At 51.5% G+C, this 17642-nt stretch overlaps 1 protein-coding gene across 1 annotated transcript in view; it reads left to right on the plus strand.

Moving 5' to 3' along the window:
- The window catches only part of DLC1 (DLC1 Rho GTPase activating protein), a 209191-nt gene extending 191816 nt beyond the window's left edge, over nucleotides 1–17375 (plus strand). Inside the window, exons 9-17 of the mRNA XM_044681134.1 lie at nucleotides 130–297; nucleotides 3462–3621; nucleotides 3710–3908; nucleotides 4279–4492; nucleotides 7163–7277; nucleotides 7728–7946; nucleotides 12326–12543; nucleotides 13751–13924; nucleotides 15549–17375. Of these exons, the coding sequence (XP_044537069.1) occupies nucleotides 130–297; nucleotides 3462–3621; nucleotides 3710–3908; nucleotides 4279–4492; nucleotides 7163–7277; nucleotides 7728–7946; nucleotides 12326–12543; nucleotides 13751–13924; nucleotides 15549–15669 (1588 nt within the window). The 3' untranslated portion in view covers nucleotides 15670–17375. The remainder of the gene's footprint in view (nucleotides 1–129; nucleotides 298–3461; nucleotides 3622–3709; nucleotides 3909–4278; nucleotides 4493–7162; nucleotides 7278–7727; nucleotides 7947–12325; nucleotides 12544–13750; nucleotides 13925–15548) is intronic.
- The last annotated feature ends 267 nt before the right edge of the window (nucleotides 17376–17642 follow it).

Genomic DNA, 17642 nt, shown 5'->3' on the forward strand with positions numbered 1-17642 from the left:
AAGCTTAGGACGCAGAGGGGTTCTGGGTAGCACCCGTGAGAGGATATCGATAAAGGACTCTGGAAATGCTTATTGTTGTTAATGCTCTAATCGAGACTGACCCGTGACCATCTCCCTACTCCATTCCAGGCCCAGGCAAAGTTGGCAGAGCTCCCAGCAGTCTGGTGTGAGCTCAACGGGGCCCCAGATCAGCTGCCAGTCTGTGGCACAGATGAACCTGCTGCAGAAGTATTCGCTCCTCAAGCTGACAGCCTTGCTGGAGAGGTACACGCCATCCAACAAGCACGGCTTTAGCTGGTGAGTGAAGGAGCCCAGGGACACCCCACAACCAGTCGTGGGGAGGGGGGGTGGCGTCCAGCCCAGAGCATTTGTGCACAGCACCTGGGCTCGGCTCCAATCACACAACCGTTCACACTTGAAGTCAGGAGAAAATAACCCGAGCATTCTCCTAAAGAGGAAACCATAGATCAGTAAGCAGGAGCCAAGCATGCTCTATGCGCTGGCTGAGGATGTGGTGACAAAAGCAAAATCACTGCTGCTCCCAGGGAGCATCCTTTCCTCTGAAGAATTACAAAGGATGGGCTCCAAACTGGAGATTGGCACTAAGGTGGGGGAGAGGGGAGATGTGGAGAGCCATAGCTCCCAATAAGGATAGTATTCCAATTATGGAAGTGGGAGATGAAATGTCACCGTTTGGATGCAGCCCGGAATGGGGGAGAGGACAAAGTCACAGGTAATTGGGATGGAAGTAGAAAGTGCATCCTACATCAACAGGGAGAGAATTTTGTGTTCTATCTCAGCGGTCATGGGGACTGCCAAAGTGTGTTGAGCAAGGGGAATGTGGTTTTAGGAAGAGCATCCCAAGGAGAGTCCAGAGGAGAAGGGGAGAGGGCTGGAATGAGGTGGGCAGCCTCATGAGGAGAGATCAAAGTGGACCAGGGAGAGGTGAGAAGGAAGAGGCGAGGGTGACTGGAAAGATGGATGGTAGAGCTCTGCTTTGGATATACATCAAGTTTAAGGTGCTTGGGGGAGCGAATGAGGGGGAACATCCAGCAGGCATTGGGAGATAGAGGCCACTGATAGAGATTTGGGAGTCACATGTATACACGATCATTAGGAGACAAGGAGATCGCCCAAAAAGGGGGTGGGGGAGAGAGAGAGAGAGAGAGAGAGAGAGAGAGTGAGCACTCAGCCTTGGGAGAGATTAATGCTCAGCATGAGGGAAATGAATGGAGATCCAACCAAAAAGTCAGAGGAGAAGTGGACAGACACAGAAAAGGAGGACCAGGAAAGAAGAATGTCATGATGAGCATGAAGTAGCCGGGTCTGTCCAAAGCTACAGAAATGTCAGAATGAGGGCAGTTGAGAAGAGGCTGCTGAGGCCAGTAGCTAAGATCATGGGAGCTCCTTGGAGGGGACCATTTCAGTTGAGTGAGACGGTCAGTAAACTAGGCTGAAAGGAGTTGAAAAGGCAGTGAAAAGGCTGAAAAGGAGCTGAAGTGAAGGCAAAAAAATTATTGAACTATAAAAGGAAGAAGAGCTGTACTTGGTAGTATGAGCAGACGGAAGGTCACAGGAAGTCTTTTTAAGGATGTGGTTGATCCGAGCATATGTGTATAGATAACATAGACAGGGCTAAGGGAGAAGGTAAGGTGAGAGTAGAAATGGGAAAGAGAAGGATCGATTGCATTGGTTCCTGGGGAAGAAAATCTAGGTGTTGGCCTTGTTTAAGAAAAGGACTTTTCTGTCCTTAGAGGCTGGAGCAAAGGGGCAAGAATGGTTGGTGCTAAAGAGGAACAAAGGCAGGCAGGGAGTATTTAAGTGCGATCTGTGTGCCCACACTGTCAAGGAAAGGCAAACAAGCAAGCCTCTTTATCCCCAGCACCGGGCTTGCTAGGGCAGAAGCCGTCCCTTCCCTTGTGTATCTAACCCAGCGTAGAGAGAAGTGAAGAGAACTAATGCCAAGGGTGTGTTTACAATGTGAGCAGAGGTCAGAGGCTTTCATGCTAAGCAGGGCTGATGATTCCTCCTTTCCCACCTCTTCAATTTACAAATGAGAACACCGAGAACCAAAGTGGGCAGGGGGGAGGGCTTAGGTCCCACCACTATATGTGGTAAAGCAAGAATCGGGATGGACATTCAGGAGGGGCTTTCTCTTTGGATGGCCACAGGCCACTGTTGTCAACATAAGAAACCCTGGGGGCATCTCTTGCTTGAAGAATGTGAGCCCTGTATAGGCATCTCTAAAGATTCAGGGGTACGATGGAGAGACAGCCCCATTTTAATCCATTTTGGGAAAATGAGCAGAGCATGGCCAGCTAGTCCAGAGGGGTGCCTCCTGCCCACTGTGGCCCTCCTGGGGCCTCTCTGATACCTCTGGCCTCAGAGCTAACCGCCAGGCACTAAAGAAAGCATCTCTGTTCCTTGGCTATGCTTTGGGGAGCCTCGCAGCACACAGGAGCTGTTTGTTCCAAATGCCCAAAATAAATAAGTACTAGGCAACCTCTCCTCATGTGCCCAAGATTCTCACTGGCCACCATCCTGCGTGCCCCCTGCATTCCACTCAGCCGCCAGGCTGCCTCTCTTCCCTTACAAAGCAGGTATTGTGTGCCTTGGCTGGTAAATGGCAGAGGTTGCACTCGGCACCTCCAACACCCTGCAGCCGGCCCCTCACAAGTGCCGAGCCCCTGGGGTGATGGAGAGCCTCAGAGAGCCAGGATGACCTGGGCAGGGCGTGAAGGTTTCTTCACACTTTGATGGAGACAGTGTGGTACCCCCTGGAACAGGAGACAATGACATACTCTTGAATTATTTCATTCAAAGGGCAAAGCCAGTCATTCCTTCCCCATTTCCCCGTTCATAATCTGACTCAAACGGGCCTCATTGAATCATGGAATCAGGGAAGCATTCAGACAGTTGTGGGGAAGGGAGAAGCACGGCCATGCACGGTTCAGACGCCCCAAGTCCGTCGAGGCTTCCCTGAATCTGTGTGCGATCTGTCCTTCCCCCTCTGCCCACACAACACAGCGTGAGCAAATTGGATGCATAGTGTGGCAGCACAGATTCCCTCCCGGGCCGCATCCGCAGACGTACGAGAGGTGAGCGCTCCCGTCAGGGTTGGGCGAGAGTAGAGGCGGCTCTAGAGCTGCCGACGTCGTAGAACTAGAGTTGGGGGGATCTCCCCAAGTTCCCAGGCATTTCACAGAGCAGGAAACCAGGGCCGCCGTCCGGGAAGAGACGGAGAGAGTGGCGGAGAGCCACGCCGGCTTACACGGCTCCGTCCCTGGGCGCTTTTCCTCTGCCACCCACGTGCCCCCCGAGCCGTCTCCCCTGCACAGATGGCCGAGCGCAGGCCCCCAGCTCCCGAGTGCCCTTCCCGTATCTCGGGCTCCCCCACGGGGCCCGACAGAAGGGGCACCAGCCAGGGGTAACGTCTGCGTCCTCCTGTGCTTCTGCCCCAGGGCGGTGCCCAAGTTCATGAAGAGACTGAAGGTCCCAGACTACAAGGACCGAAGCGTGTTTGGCGTCCCGCTCTCCGTGAACGTCCAGCGGACCGGACAGCCCCTCCCCCCGAGCATCCAGCAGGCCATGGGCTACCTGCATGACCAGTGCTTGGATCAGGTGGGTCCCACGCTTGGGGAGGGGGGAGGAGCGGGGGCTCCAAGGCGTGTCCTCACCACCCCATCCCCGGCTTCCCCCTTGGGAGCAGGTCGGGCTCTTCAGAAAGTCGGGCGTCAAGTCCAGGATCCAGGCCTTGCGCCAGATGAACGAGAGCTCCGCGGCGTCCGTGAGCTACGACGGGCAGTCCGCCTACGACGTGGCCGACATGCTGAAGCAGTACTTCCGGGACCTCCCCGAGCCGCTGATGACCCACAAGCTCTCAGAGACCTTCTTGCAGATCTACCAGTGTGAGTGGGGGGTCGGCCGGCCGGCACGGGCTCTCGGCCAGGAGGCCCGGCCGGCGGGGCAGCAAGGCCGAGGGAGGGCCCCGCTGGCTGGCGGTTTTTGTTTTCCAAACCCTCACTTCCGTCCTAGAATCGATCCCAAACACGGGGTCCAGGGCCAACGAGGGCCAAGGGCTGGGCCGGGGCTCAGGGGACTCGCCCAGGGTCCACAGCTAGGAAGGGTCTGAGGCCACATTTGCACCCAGGCCTCTGCCTCTCGCGAGCCCCCCGGCCGACCCCCGGGGGCTTTTGTGCCCACCTCAGCGACGTTTCCCCTCGTGCCGCCTGCCCGTGCCCGCTCGGGGCTCCTGAGGGATCCGTGTTGATGTTGCAGATGTGCCCAAGGACCAGCGTCTGCAGGCCATCCAGGCGGCCGTCCTGCTCCTCCCGGATGAGAACAGGGAGGTCCTGCAGACCCTGCTCTGCTTCCTGAGCGAGGTCACCGCCGCCGTGAAAGAAAACCAGATGACGGCCACCAACCTCGCCGTGTGCTTGGCGCCCTCCCTCTTCCACCTGAACACGCTGAAACGGGAGAACTCTTCCCCGAGGTACCCGCCGCCCCCTCCCCGCTCTGGGCCTGAGCTCGCCGCCCCCAGCCTCCCCCGGAGCTCCCTTCACGCGGAGGCCACCCTAGGGCCTCCGGACACAGACCGTCCCCTTTGTGGGTGGGAGGGAAGGACCCAGACCTACCCGTCCCAAAGGAAGTGACTAGAGATACAATCCAAGGACAGAAAGGCGGACGGCAGCTGGAGCGCAAGGGCCCTCTGTGCCCGGGCCTCGGGGGCCCTCCGTGCCCAGCGTCCGGGCCTCGCGGCACAGGGGCCCCCCATGCCCGGTGTCTGAGCCTCGGGGGCCCTCCGTGCCCAGCGTCCGGGCCTCGCGGCACAGGGGCCCCCCATGCCCGGTGTCTGAGCCTCGGGGGCCCTCCATGCCCAGCACCTGGGCCTCATTGCGCTGGGCCCTGCAGCTGCCACTTTCGCCCATTCTGTCTAAGTCTCTTTACCTCCCGCCTCGGGATCAGTATGGGGTGTCAGGCCTAAGGCAGAAGAGCGGGCAGGGCTAGGCCTTGGGGGATGAGGGACTCACCCAAGGGCACACAGCGAGGAAGGGTCTGAGGCCAGATGGGAACCCAGGACCTCCCGTCTCTCTGCTCAGCTGCCCCCTCCAAGTCTTGACGTGTTTCAGAATCACAGAATTGAGGCCCTCGGCAGCTCCTGAGCCCATACCCGCCCCCCAAAGGGATGCCCCCTGTTATATGGGTCGTCCGGCCCTAGCTGAAGGACCTGTGAGGAGGGGGAGGAGCCCACAGCCTCCTTGGGCAGCCCTTACAGGACGGAGGAAGTGACTTGTTTCCAATGTCCAGTCTGTGTGGATGGGCCTCGAGCAACTTCCTCCCATTGTCCCCCATTTGCCTTTGGAGGCCAGCCCAAGCCTAGCAGATCCCCATTCCCGGGAGGGTGCCCACGGCCTTTACTCCACACTCCATTTATTCTGGAAGCCCCTCCCTTTCCCTGTCTGTGGTCCCAAATCACCCGGATCCCCCCACGTTACAGGCACTTCTTTCCTCTTCCTTTAACTCTCCACGTCCCCACCACCATATGGAGAAAAGAAAAGGGAAACCCTCCTCACCTGCCACGGGAGCCAGATCCCCACAGGCATCGGGGAGCCCCGACGTCCCTCGCTTCTGCCCTCAGCTCATCTGCTTTGCCAGGCTGTGGGGGCGGGGGACAGGCAGAACCCCTTCATTCATTCGTGTCTCACTGCTGCCCCAACAAATCTGCAGGCACCCCGAGACTTCTCAGAGGGCCCCGGCTCCAACGCTAGCCAGGGACCCACCACTGGGATGTGACTAGGGAACTCCCCGGGGGAGGCTGCGCTGTCCCCCAAAGCAGTGAGCCCCTCTTCCGCCACTTGTAGTTGTAGAGAGCTGCTGAGGGACTCGCCCAGCACCCGCTGGTACTTCCAGAAGCAGGGTTTGACCCCAGGGCCCCCCGCACTCGTTTCTTGGCATTGTGAAGGCGGGGGGACTCTCGGGGTGCCGTAGCGTCCGTGGAGGCTTTGGCTAGTTTGGCTGAAATGCTGGATTTCCCCTTTTTTTATCCTCTGTTACAAGTAACAGCTCCCTGAAGCCAGGAAGGACGGTGGGAATGAGAAAGATAAGAGAGAGATAAGGGGAACAAGTCCTTTTTGAGAAGCGAGGAGCCTGGCCTTGGTTAGGGTACTGCCTGCTTAGGACTTGGAGCCAGTTCCTTCCCCACCTGGGCTGCCTCCGTTTCTTCATCTGTCAAATGAGCAGGGCGGGGGTGGGGAGGGCGCACCTGGATTATTCCCCATGGCAGGCTGGGGGAGGCAGGCGAGTCAGAGACCCAGATGAGCCCAGCTCGGCGGGGCTCCCCGAGGCAGATGAGGGGGGACTCCCACAGGGGCCCAGGAAGAGAGAAGAGAAGGGCCTTGGCAGCCTTCTGAAAGGGTGTTGTTTATTGACAAGGGCAGGAGCAGAGCTGGAGGGGGTACCCCCAGCTGTCACCCCCTCCCTCCTCTGAGGCAGAAGCACCCCAAACACAGCAATGATGACCCACAGAACCTTCCTCACCCAGCAGGTCCCGGCACCACTGTGCAAGAAACCCCTGGGGCAGAAATGGGCTCTCCCTCACCTTTGTGTTCCCTTGTCTGTCTCTCAGGGGGTGCCGAGGGATAAGGAAGTTCTGAGTTCAGACCCAACCACAGACACCTCCTCCCTGTATGGCCCAAAATGAGTCACTTCCTTCTGCCTGCCTCAGTGTCCTCCACTGTAACATGGGAATAACAGCCCCCGCTAGAGACTCGGTGATCTGACGTAGGCTATAAATGCCATCTAGGCTCCCGCCTTCATCCCCCTCTCCAAGCCTCTGGGAATACCCGGGAAAGGAGGCTCCTTCCTCCAGCTGGAGACCCACATCTCCCCTTACCACCACTACAAGTCTCATCATTCTTTTTTTTAATAAAAAAAAAAAAAAACCTTCCCTTCTGTCTTAGAATCAATGCTGTGTATTGTCTCTGAGGCAGAAGAGCAGTAAGGGCTAGACAAGGAGGGATAAGTGACTTGCCCAGGGTCACTTAGCTAGGAAGTACCTGAGGTCAGATTTGAACCCAGGACCTCCCCATCTTGCTCAGCCACCTAGTGCTCCCTGAGTCTCACCCTTCTTATCTCCTTCTCCCTTTTCCTTCCTCTGGCCCAGGGTTATGCAGAGAAAGCAAAGCCTGGGCAAACCTGACCAGAAAGATCTCAATGAAAACCTGGCAGCGACCCAAGGCCTGGCACACATGATCGCAGAATGCCACAAGCTCTTCCAGGTGGGTCAGGGTGGGGGGAGACACGGCCCCAGGGCAGGGGGAGCCCACCTTCATCCCCCTGGAAGGAGATATCCCTTCTGTGGTGGCCCAAGAGATGCGTCTCTCCCTGTGGGGATGGATGAGGGGTTTGTGCCTGACCCCCCTCCCCGAGAGCACAGGGCACCAGACGGGGCAAATGTGGCCAGGGCGGGGCCCCCCTTCCCTCTGAGGACCTGGGAGGGGGGATCTGCCTCCAGAGGGAGATCTGGGGCTCCTGTGCCAGTTTTACAGATAGGGAAGCTGAGGTTCAGGGAATAGAGATGAATTGCAGCAGTCCCGTGTCCTGAGTCAAGGCCAAGGTGCTTCCCTCTGTTCTGGAGCCTCCAAACGAGAGCAGCCGAGGCGGGGGCCTGGCGTGGGGCAGAGGACCCCCGAGGGGCTAAGCTCTGGGCCGGGTCTCCTTCCTCCCAGGTCCCTGAGGAGATGAGTCGGTGCCGAAACTCCTACTCAGAGCAGGAGCTGCGGCCCCTCAGCTTGGAGGCCTTGAGCCGCCTGAATGGGCAGGACACCTCGGACTATCGCCACTTCCTCCAGGACTGCATGGACAGCCTGTTTAAGGAGGTCAAGGACAAGTTCAAGGGCTGGGTCAACCACCCGACGTCCGAGCAGGCCGAGCTGGCCTATAAGAAGGTAATTTGTGCCCAGTGTGGGCTGTGGGGTGTCACCAAGGGCTGGGCTCGCACCTTCCGGGGAAGCACACAGAGTGGACGTGCATCACTCCCATTCCACAGGTGGCTAAGTTTGGGCCTGGAGGGCAGGGGAGCTATTTGTCCCAGGTCACATGCAACACAATCAGTCTGAGCCTGGCTCCAAGCCCAGTAATGTCTCCATGGTCCTCCATGGGCTCCAGAGGTTCCGAGAACCCAAGCTTAGATCCCAGATGAGTTAAATTGTTTTCTGTCTCTGGACTCAGTTTCTTCATCTGTGAAATAGAACAGTAAAACTGGATGAAATGGCCTCCAAGGTCCCTTCTGCCTCCCAATCCAATGGATTTTGGTGTTCTGGGAAATGGGGGAAGCTTTCCCTCACGGACATGGGTCGTGCAATTTTCCTTCCTTTCTCTGACACCATCTTAGGCTCACACCTTCTCCTTCTGAAACTGCATTTGGCAGATCCTCCTGGTAGCCCTCTAGGGCTCAGCTAAGGAGCACACAGGATGAGTACAGGCCAGGCATCAACTGCATTTGGGGAAAGGGGTGTCTCTCTTCAACTGCTCCTCCTCTGACCCCAATGGACAATTTTTAAAATAAGATCCACATAACAAATATGCATAGTCAAAAAAAAAAAAAAACAGATTCCCCCACTGTCATACCTGAAAGTGTCTATTTTCTGCCTGGTTAGTCCATCCCTTCTCTGGTAGGAGGTGGAGGATGTGATTATCTCAAGTCTTCTGGACTAATAATAGATTATATTATTCACTGATCAGAATTCTCAAATCTTTCCAAGTTGTTTTCCTTTAGTCAGTCAGTAAACATTTAGGAAGCACCTACTATGTGCCAGGCTTTGGACTAAATGCTAGGAAGATAAAAGCAATAAAATAATCCCTGCCTTGGAGGAGCTCACAATTTAATCTTTGTACAAATAAGCTGTATACAGGATAAACTGGAAGTAACCAAAAGAAGAAGGGCACTAGAATTAGGGGGAATCTAGAAAGATTTCCTCCAGAAAGGGGGGATTTATCAACTACAAAATTGTTCTCCTGGTTCTGTACCCTTTGCAAAAAATTTACCCAGTATCCTCTGAACCTGTTTCATAATTTGTTTGGTGCAGTGATATTCCATTATATAATATTCATAATTCATTTAATCATTCCCCAATAGGAGGACACCTCCTTAAATTTCTGATTTGGGACTTCTATGGAAAGACTTGCTATAAATATTTTTGAATCTCTAGGTCCTTTCCCCCTTTCTTGGATCTCTAAGAGTAGACCTAGTAGCAGCATAGCTGAATCAAAGGGTATGCACAATTTAGTGAATATAGTTTGAAACTGCTTTAGCTGAATGGCTGGACTGATTCACAACTCCACCAACAATGCATTAGTATAGTTTATTTCCTCTCTCTCTCTCCCCACAGGACACTTTAGTAATTGGCAAAGATTGACATAAGAGATGTGAAAATCTGATGGGTGTGAGTTAGAACCTCAAAGCTCCTTTAATTTGTAATTCTCTAGTTATTTAAACTGTTTTGGTAAAGTTGTTAATAGCTTGGATTTCTCCATTTGAAAACTACATATTCATATCTTTGATCATTTTTCTGTCATAGAATGGTTCATTGTCTTATGAGATCTTTATCAAAGAAACTCATTACAATGATACAATGGTTTTCTCTCTCCCTCCCCCCCAGTTCCCTATTACAAAATACCTCCTGATTTTAACTGCATTGGATTTTGCACAAATAAATCTTTTAAATTTTATATAGTCAGATTCATTCGTTATTTGATCATGGACTCTTCCATGTCTTTCTTCCTTGTTTTATGTCCAAGTCAAAGATCCATTTGGATCTTTTCTTGTTATACAGAGTGAGATGCTACAGGTCCAAATAGAATTTCTGTCAGATTGCTTTCCAGCTTTCCAATCCAGCATTGATCCAATAATGAGTCCTCCTCCATTAACTGAAGTCTTTGAATTTAGCAAACACTACAGTGCTTCTAGGTTAGGTTTACTTTGGTGTGTTCTGTGCTTAATCTGTTTTGCTAATCACCCTCTCAGTTCTTTAACCCTTGCCAAATTGCTTTGATGACTGCTGCTTTGGAGTCTGGAGTGGGGTTGAGATCTGCATTTGTTTGAAACTCTCTACAAAGGAGAGCCAAAACAATCCCTGGCCAGCCTCTAGACCAGACCTTCTGGCCATACTCTGATGAATCAATGAGGGGAGTGCTCCCCACCTCCAGCCTGCACCCCACTCACTCTTTCAGCCTCTGACACACCTCCTACCTCCATCAATCTCTAGGTCTGATCTCACTCCTAACCCCAGGGAGCTCCTGTTACCTCCTGGATCAAATAGAAAATCCCATTTGGCATTTAAAGCTCTTCTTCAATAACCTGGCCTCTTCCTGTTCTTCACACTTGCCTAGTCCCACCCCCCTCCCCCAAGGTGCCTTTCAAAACATAATTCTGAAAAGGGGTCCATGGGCTTCCCTTTTCTTTTTTTTAAATTTCTTTTTTCCCTCCCAATCAGTAATAACAAATCTCCACATAAGTTTTCCAAAGTTATATGATCCAAATCATCTCCCTTCCCCATCCCAGAGCTGGCAGGCAATTTGATCTGGCTTATATACATGTATTATCATGCAAAATGTATTTCCATAATGTTCATTTTTATAAGTGTGACTTCCCTTATAATAATCTTATAAATCTTATAAAATTAATCTTATAATCTTATAAAATAAAACCAAAACCCCAAAATAAAAACCCAAATAAATAAGTGATAAATCAATCTGTTTTCATCTGCCTTCTGACTCCAACAACAATTCTCTCTCTGGAGCTGGAGAGCATCCTTTGTCATACATCCCTCAGAATTGTCCTGGATTGCCGAGAGTAGCTAAGCCTATCACAGTTGCTCATTCTTGGGCTTTGGTTTTCTGCCACCAAAGAGGCACAAACAAGTTTTAGAATCCATGGTCTAAGTGTGACTTCCTGCTAATAGCATCCCGAACAAAGGAGATGTCAATTTTGGAAAGCTCTTTCTTAGGAAATTTCTTTATGTTGAGATGAAATCTGCCTCTTTGGCATCATCCACCCATGGCTATTGATTCTTCCCTAGAGTCAGGCCAAAGGCATCTGGTAGCATTTGTCCCTCCAGTCTTCTCTTCTCCAAGTAAGACAGACCCAGTTCCTTTGACTTTGGCATCCTCTCCAGCCCCCTCAATACCCGAGTCATCTGCCTGGAGAAACGTTCTAGTTTATTAACATCCCACCTGAAATATGATGCTCAGAATTATGCCATCCATCAGAACGTTGGCACCAAGAGACCTAGGTTCCAACATTGCGCTTGCTGTTTTCTCCCTGTGTAACCATGACAGAAAACTTCCCAAATCTTTATTTTACAGGCGAGGAAACTAAGTTTGGATCTGCTCACCTCCAGGGTCCCTTCCTACAAATATTATTTGATAATTAATATTATCAAAGATTAAGTTGGTTCAAAAGCTTTTTAAAGCCCTCCGTCTTGTTTGAACAATGAGATGAATTTTCAGTTAATGGGAATAGCAGACATTTATCAAGCTCTTTAAAGATTCTAATGCACTGCTTTACAAAGAGTATCCCATTCAAATACACGATCATCCTTGTAGCTAGGCCCATTCTTAGCCCCATTTTATAGTGATTGAAGTCTTGGACAGCCAGGCTGAAATCTACCATTGAGATTTGAGAGAGATGAGAGAGAGAAATAGATTTCCATGGGGTTGTACAACCAGTAAGTACTCAGGGTAGGTCTTCCTAACTCCAAATCTAGCACCATTATACTAACTAGCTGGTGTAAGATTAAAATTAATATCAATAATAGCTCCAAGTATCAAATTTCATAAGATTTATTAGTAATCACTTGAAATAGAGGAAAAGTGAAGCCTGAGTAAAGAACAGTTTTTCCTGATTGCGGTAGCCAGAGAAGAGAGAAAGAGGAAGGGGTTACCAAAACTTTGACATAACGTAAGAACAAAAGTGGGGTTCTGGGGTACAAAATTCTAATTACACAATGGCAACCCTAATTCCTGGTAGTTTCCTGTTAGGTCCTGTGCTTATCAGGAGATCATTCCAGAACCTAATTTCTGCCCGTAATTTCTAGCCATTCCCTTCTTCTTGCCAAATTATCTCAAATTGTCTCCTTACCTCAGAAGGGAAAGGTAATGAAAAGGGTAAGTTTACCTTTTCCTGAGAGAAGAGGATCTGAGGGTCTGAGTGCCCTCACTGCCTTCCCTCCTGACCTGCCAGTCTGTTGCTGGGGAGACCTTTGGCGTTTGCCTCGGTGGAGGGAGAGGGTCCCCGGCACTGACCGTGGTTTTGTGCTTTGTTTAGCTGAGCGAAGGGCCCCCGCTCCGACTGTGGAAGTCAGCGATCGAGGTCCCTGCCAAACCCGAGGAGGTCTTAACCCGCCTCCTGAAGGAGCAGCACGTGTGGGACTCCGACCTCTTGGATGCCAAAGTGATTGAAGTCTTGGACAGCCAGACTGAGATCTACCAGTTTGTCCGGAGGAGCATGGCGCCCCATCCCGCCCGGGACCACGTCGTCCTGAGGTAAGAGCGCCCCCTGGTGGAGCGAGGCCGACGCAGCCTGCTGGGAAGAAGCGCTTTTTCCGTTCAGAGTCCCGTCTTGGGGCAGCGGCAGGAAAGGCCGGGTTATCCCCAAGCACGGGGGGCTGGGTCTACAAAGGACCCCTCCGAAGCCCATCCCACAAGCACGCCCAGGACGCGGCCTACAAAGCGCAGTTTGGTTTAGCAGGCGGGGCATTGGCCAGGGAGCCCTGGGTTCAAACCCCGCCTCGGATGGGGCTCCAGGCAACACGGAAAGAAGCTTCCCCCTGCTTCCGTGGAGGGAGAATCTTGGAGTTCTCTACGCCGCCGGGACGACGGCGTCCCCATCCATCCCACCCCGATAGCGGGAAAGAAACAAGGGCCACTGGGGAGGGGGATGGCCTCCAGCCTTCGGGAAGGTTAGGACAGGCTTCTTGTGGGAAAAGGGAAGCATTCCGGGGGACAGCCGGGGGGAAAGGCATGCGTGGAACAGCCTGGAGGCTGATGTCACCAGCCCCAAGAATAACTGGGGGGCAACATGGGCAAGAAGACTAGAAAGGCAGGAGGGAGCTAGAAAAGGCTCGAGAATCCCAACGGGGTTTTCCAATCCAGTCTTGAGGCGAGAGTGAGCTAATCAGTTTGGCCATAGCGTAGAGAATGAGCTAGAGGGGGAAGATAATGGAGGCTGGAAGCCCAGGGAGGAGGCAGGAGAAATCATCTCAGGGAGACGTGAGGGGGACCTACTCGAGGTTCGTGTCTGGGCAAATGGGGAGGAGAGATGGGGTGGAGGAAGCAACAGGTGGGGTGGCAGTCGATTGGATGTGAGTGGGGAGTCATGGAGAGCTCCCACTTTGGCAGGATCCCTCGAGGGGGTGACTGAAGGGAGAGCGTGAGCCCACAAGCACCCACCAAGCCACAGGGACTCCAACAGCTCCTGGGCATCTAGATAGGGCCGTGGGGTTTGGAAAGCACCTTCTCTGAGATTCTGGGTGCTGCAGCATGATTGGCAGAGGCACAGCTGGTGCGGCAGCAGGAGCCCAGAATCCCACCTGCAGGACCACTTTCCCTCCGAAAACCCCAGTTTCTCTGATCCTACTCACAGGGGCCCCAATACCCTATCATGTACAGTGCTTGATAGACTCTGAAAGGAGGCAGGGAATAGTGATCGTGGTAGTCACCATTCTCAAGTCCCAAGTCTCTGTCTCCACAGAACATGGAGGACCAACTTGCCCAAGGGGGCCTGTGTGCTCTTGCTCACCTCCGTGGATCACACCCAGGCCCCTGTGATTGGGGTCAGGGTAAACGTGCTCTTGGCCCGATACCTGGTTGAGCCCTGCGGAGCCGGAAGATCCAAGCTCACCTACATGTGCCGGAGTGACCTGAGGTATGTCCCTGTGCCCCGGGCCTTGGGGCGAGTGGGAAATGGGGGAGGAGATAGGGCACATTCAGTCGGGCTCCATCTGGGCACAGTGCCTCGACCTTCCCTACAGGGCTTCAGTGGGGCATGAGTGCTCGTGGCTAGGCCATGGGAACACTTGCCCGTGGCCTGTGAAGGTGCAAGACCCGTGTTCTCTGTCGGCTCGAGCACCTGCCTTCCTCTGCTCAGTCTCTCTAAGGTCTTCTGTGCCTAGAGCCCAGCAAGCCCATCTACTCTGAATAGACAGGAAGTCTTCCTGGCAAAGCTTTCTCTTTCTCCCCTGACCAAGGGCTCCTTCCTACCAATCAGAGGCCAAGACCTCCCCAGACCACTTCTGGGACTCAGGGAGGTCACTGGGTCAAAGACATTGAGTTGGATAAGCTCTTAAACAGAGCCAACGCCTTCATTTTACAAAAAGGGAAACTGAGGCCAAGAAGTCACAGGATCATAACCTTAGACCTGAAAGGGACCTCAGAGGCCACTAAGGCTAACCTATTCTTTTTTTAATATGAAAGAAGAAAGCGAAGCCCAAAGGAGCAAGAGGGCAGAGGCTCACAAGTTTAGAGGTACAATCTTAGAAATCACAGAGGCTGGCCCCTTCATGGTACACGTGAGGAAACCGAGGACTGGGAGGTGCCTATGGACGGTACCTTTGACAAGGCGAGACGCATCCTAGTGAGGATGGCCAGGCTGGAAAAGAAACCGTAGACCATATCATGGATTCATATTTATAAACACCTGCTGAGTTTCTGTGCCGGGGACTGGAGATAGAAAGAAAAAAGCAACTGAGGCAAATATCCCAGAATCCATTTGCTTATGTGTTAACTAAATACTAAACTAATAAATGTGAAATGGGCCTCTTTGGCCAAGCCCAAGAGGGCCCAGAAGGGAGCCTGTCAAGAAAGGCAGTCTGGAGTCTTCTGTGAGACTAGGTAAAGACAGAGCCGCCGTCAGACCTGTGCCCAAATTAAGGCGGTTGTGTGAAGGACAGATTAAAGAGAGGAGATTGGATTGGAGGCAGTGAGGCCAAATAGGATGTTATTTCAAAATGTGTCAGGTGATGACTTGTTGAAGGCACTAGAATGTTGAGACCCAAGAAGAGAAGATTCAGGGGCCACCTAGCAAAACCCAATCCAAGTAGTTGAAGAAAACAAAGGAAATTCATTCTGTTGGACCCCACAAGGCAAAGCCAGGAGCCACAAAGGGGCATTTTAGAGGCCAATTTGGGTTTGAGGTCATGAGAACTGAGCTCAAGGGGAAGGGGCTACTAGGGTAGGTGATGGGCTCACCCTCCTGCTGGTCCTCAAGCAAAGGCAGAATGACCAATTGTCAGAGATATTATCATGGAGATTCCTTCTTTTATGGGGCAGCCTCTCGCCTGCTGAGCTCCCTTCCAGCTCTCCACTTCTCTGATTCACAATTAATCATCTTCTGTACACTAGTCCGCTGCGATCAACTTAGAATCACAAGGATAATAAAGTGTCCTGGTGTTTCTGGTATGGGAAATGAATTCAGACTTTTCCTGAAGTACATCACCTTTCTTCAGGAGGGTCCCACCCAGTAGGTGACTAACTTTCTCTTTCTACTTTAGGGGCCACATACCAGAATGGTACACTAAGGTGTTCGGACACATGTGTGTTGCTGAAGTGGTGAAGATTCGAGATTCTTTCAGTCGCCCAAGCTTGGATTCTAAAGATGGAAAATCCAGGTGACCACAGACCTACAGGCTGAGACTTTGCATCAGGCCCAGGACTACCAAAGGTTTTGTTTATAGACAAATGGGCCATCCCTGAGCAGGATGGATCAAACTACAAATAAAGAATCAAGCTGGGCTGTGATTATATAATAGATGCACCATGAGAGTTGACCTTGACTGGAATGCATGGCCCTGTGGGAAAAACCATCAGTTGTACCACATGTTGAGATTGCTTCTGCGAAGCAGGACTCTTGAAGGAATAGGATGAAGACTGTTCTCCTGGGATATTGCCCTGGATCCTCTAGACTCAGGCTGGGGGGGCAGGCAGAGCCACTGTAGGAGGAAGTGTTTGGGGTGGGGAGTGGGAGTTCTCTTGGAAACCGACAATGAAAAATGGGTTTCCACAGAGAGATGTGTGTATGAGAGTCAGTGTACGTGATTGAATGCAGAGCAGACACAGGAGAATGGGCTCTGTTGGACTGTTGAGCCACCAGAATGGTCGAGATGTTCCCATTGCATTGTATCTGACCCCTCCAAAGAGCAATGAGGAGTAACCCTCACCCCTTGGGACATTCCTGCACTTTTCCAGGGAACCCATTTCCTCCCTTTTTCTCTTTAGGGTGATACTCCAGCCTGAGTAGACTCTTTCATACATTTCTGCTGTTACAAGCTCCATCTTGATAGTCCCATCTCCACACTGTAGTGAATCCTCTCTCACTCCCAGTTGGCTTTAAGTCAAGAGAATTAGAATCCAGCAATAAGGGTAGTTTTTTGTTGTTGTTGTTGTTTTTAAGAGAGCAGAAGTTAGGATGAGGATGAAGAACACATTAGTGCCAAAACTAAAATCAGAACAAGGGTCACACCTTCTCTGATGATTCCTATCAAAAGGCAAAAAACAAATAAATAATTCTCATTGTGACTAGAGTCCATTCTGTATTAATGTCCAGAGTAAAAAAATGTTGGAGGAAGAAGAAACCCCATGTCCCCCAAGAAAGTCAGTAATAAGCCCAAAGCACCAAGAAGAGCTCCTGTATCTTCTGGATGAGCCCCTCTTGGTGTGCCACTATTTTCTTTTTTTCCTTTCATTTTTTGGCCATTTGCTCAGGCTGCGATCCCAAAGAGCTCTTTTGGCCAGGAGTTCTTCCTGCAGGTGTCCATGTCACGGCAGGATCCATCTCCAACAGCCCCAGGTTCTTGGATCCCTTTCTTTTGTCCCAATCAAGGATGGGCTGCCTGGAAGTGAGCATGATCAGGAAGGTTGTACTTAGCTGATCGTGCACCTCAGTTACCATTGTCAGTGTTACTTCAAAAGCTCTTCTTGATGAAGAAACTGAGTGCGTGTGCATGTATGTGTGTGTGTGAGGGGGGAGATCAGATTCAGCCAAAAAGTGCCGTCAGTGTTCTTGAACACGTGCTCTCTGTGAATATCTAGACCTTGTAGATTCTGTCTAAAACGTCTTATGTGCAAGATTGTATGTTGAACATACCGTCCCACTGAGTCACGCAGGTAACGCATGATCCAGACTATTATTTAAAATTGACATGTATTTATACATCAGTCTTTTGGGTTTTATACCTCGATATGTTTGTTTTTTCTTTATTGTAAATAAAGCTTTTCATGATTACCATGGAAATAAATGAACTAAGAAAAGGTTTATAACTTGCTATGAATGATGTACAGAATATAACCAACAATTGCACTATTAAATGTTTAACATGAGGGGACCACCTGGCCTGTGTTCATTTTCCCCGACAATCCACTCTTTACAGAGCATGCCAATCTCACTCCCATCAGGCTTGGAGGATCTCGCTCCAAACAGAGTGGGTGCTTGGTGTTGCAGGCTCAAGAGCCCAGGGAAAGACAAGACATGGGGCTGTGCAAACTGAGGCAGGAAAGTTGAACATTAGCTTCAGAAAGACGGTGAAGCCTGAACTCTTAACTTAAGCTGTAAACCTAAAATATGGGGCTTAGTTACGGGCCAGCCTTCC

The sequence above is a fragment of the Gracilinanus agilis genome, chromosome 6, assembly GCF_016433145.1.
Source record: "Gracilinanus agilis isolate LMUSP501 chromosome 6, AgileGrace, whole genome shotgun sequence".
NCBI classification, from domain to species: domain Eukaryota; kingdom Metazoa; phylum Chordata; class Mammalia; order Didelphimorphia; family Didelphidae; genus Gracilinanus; species Gracilinanus agilis.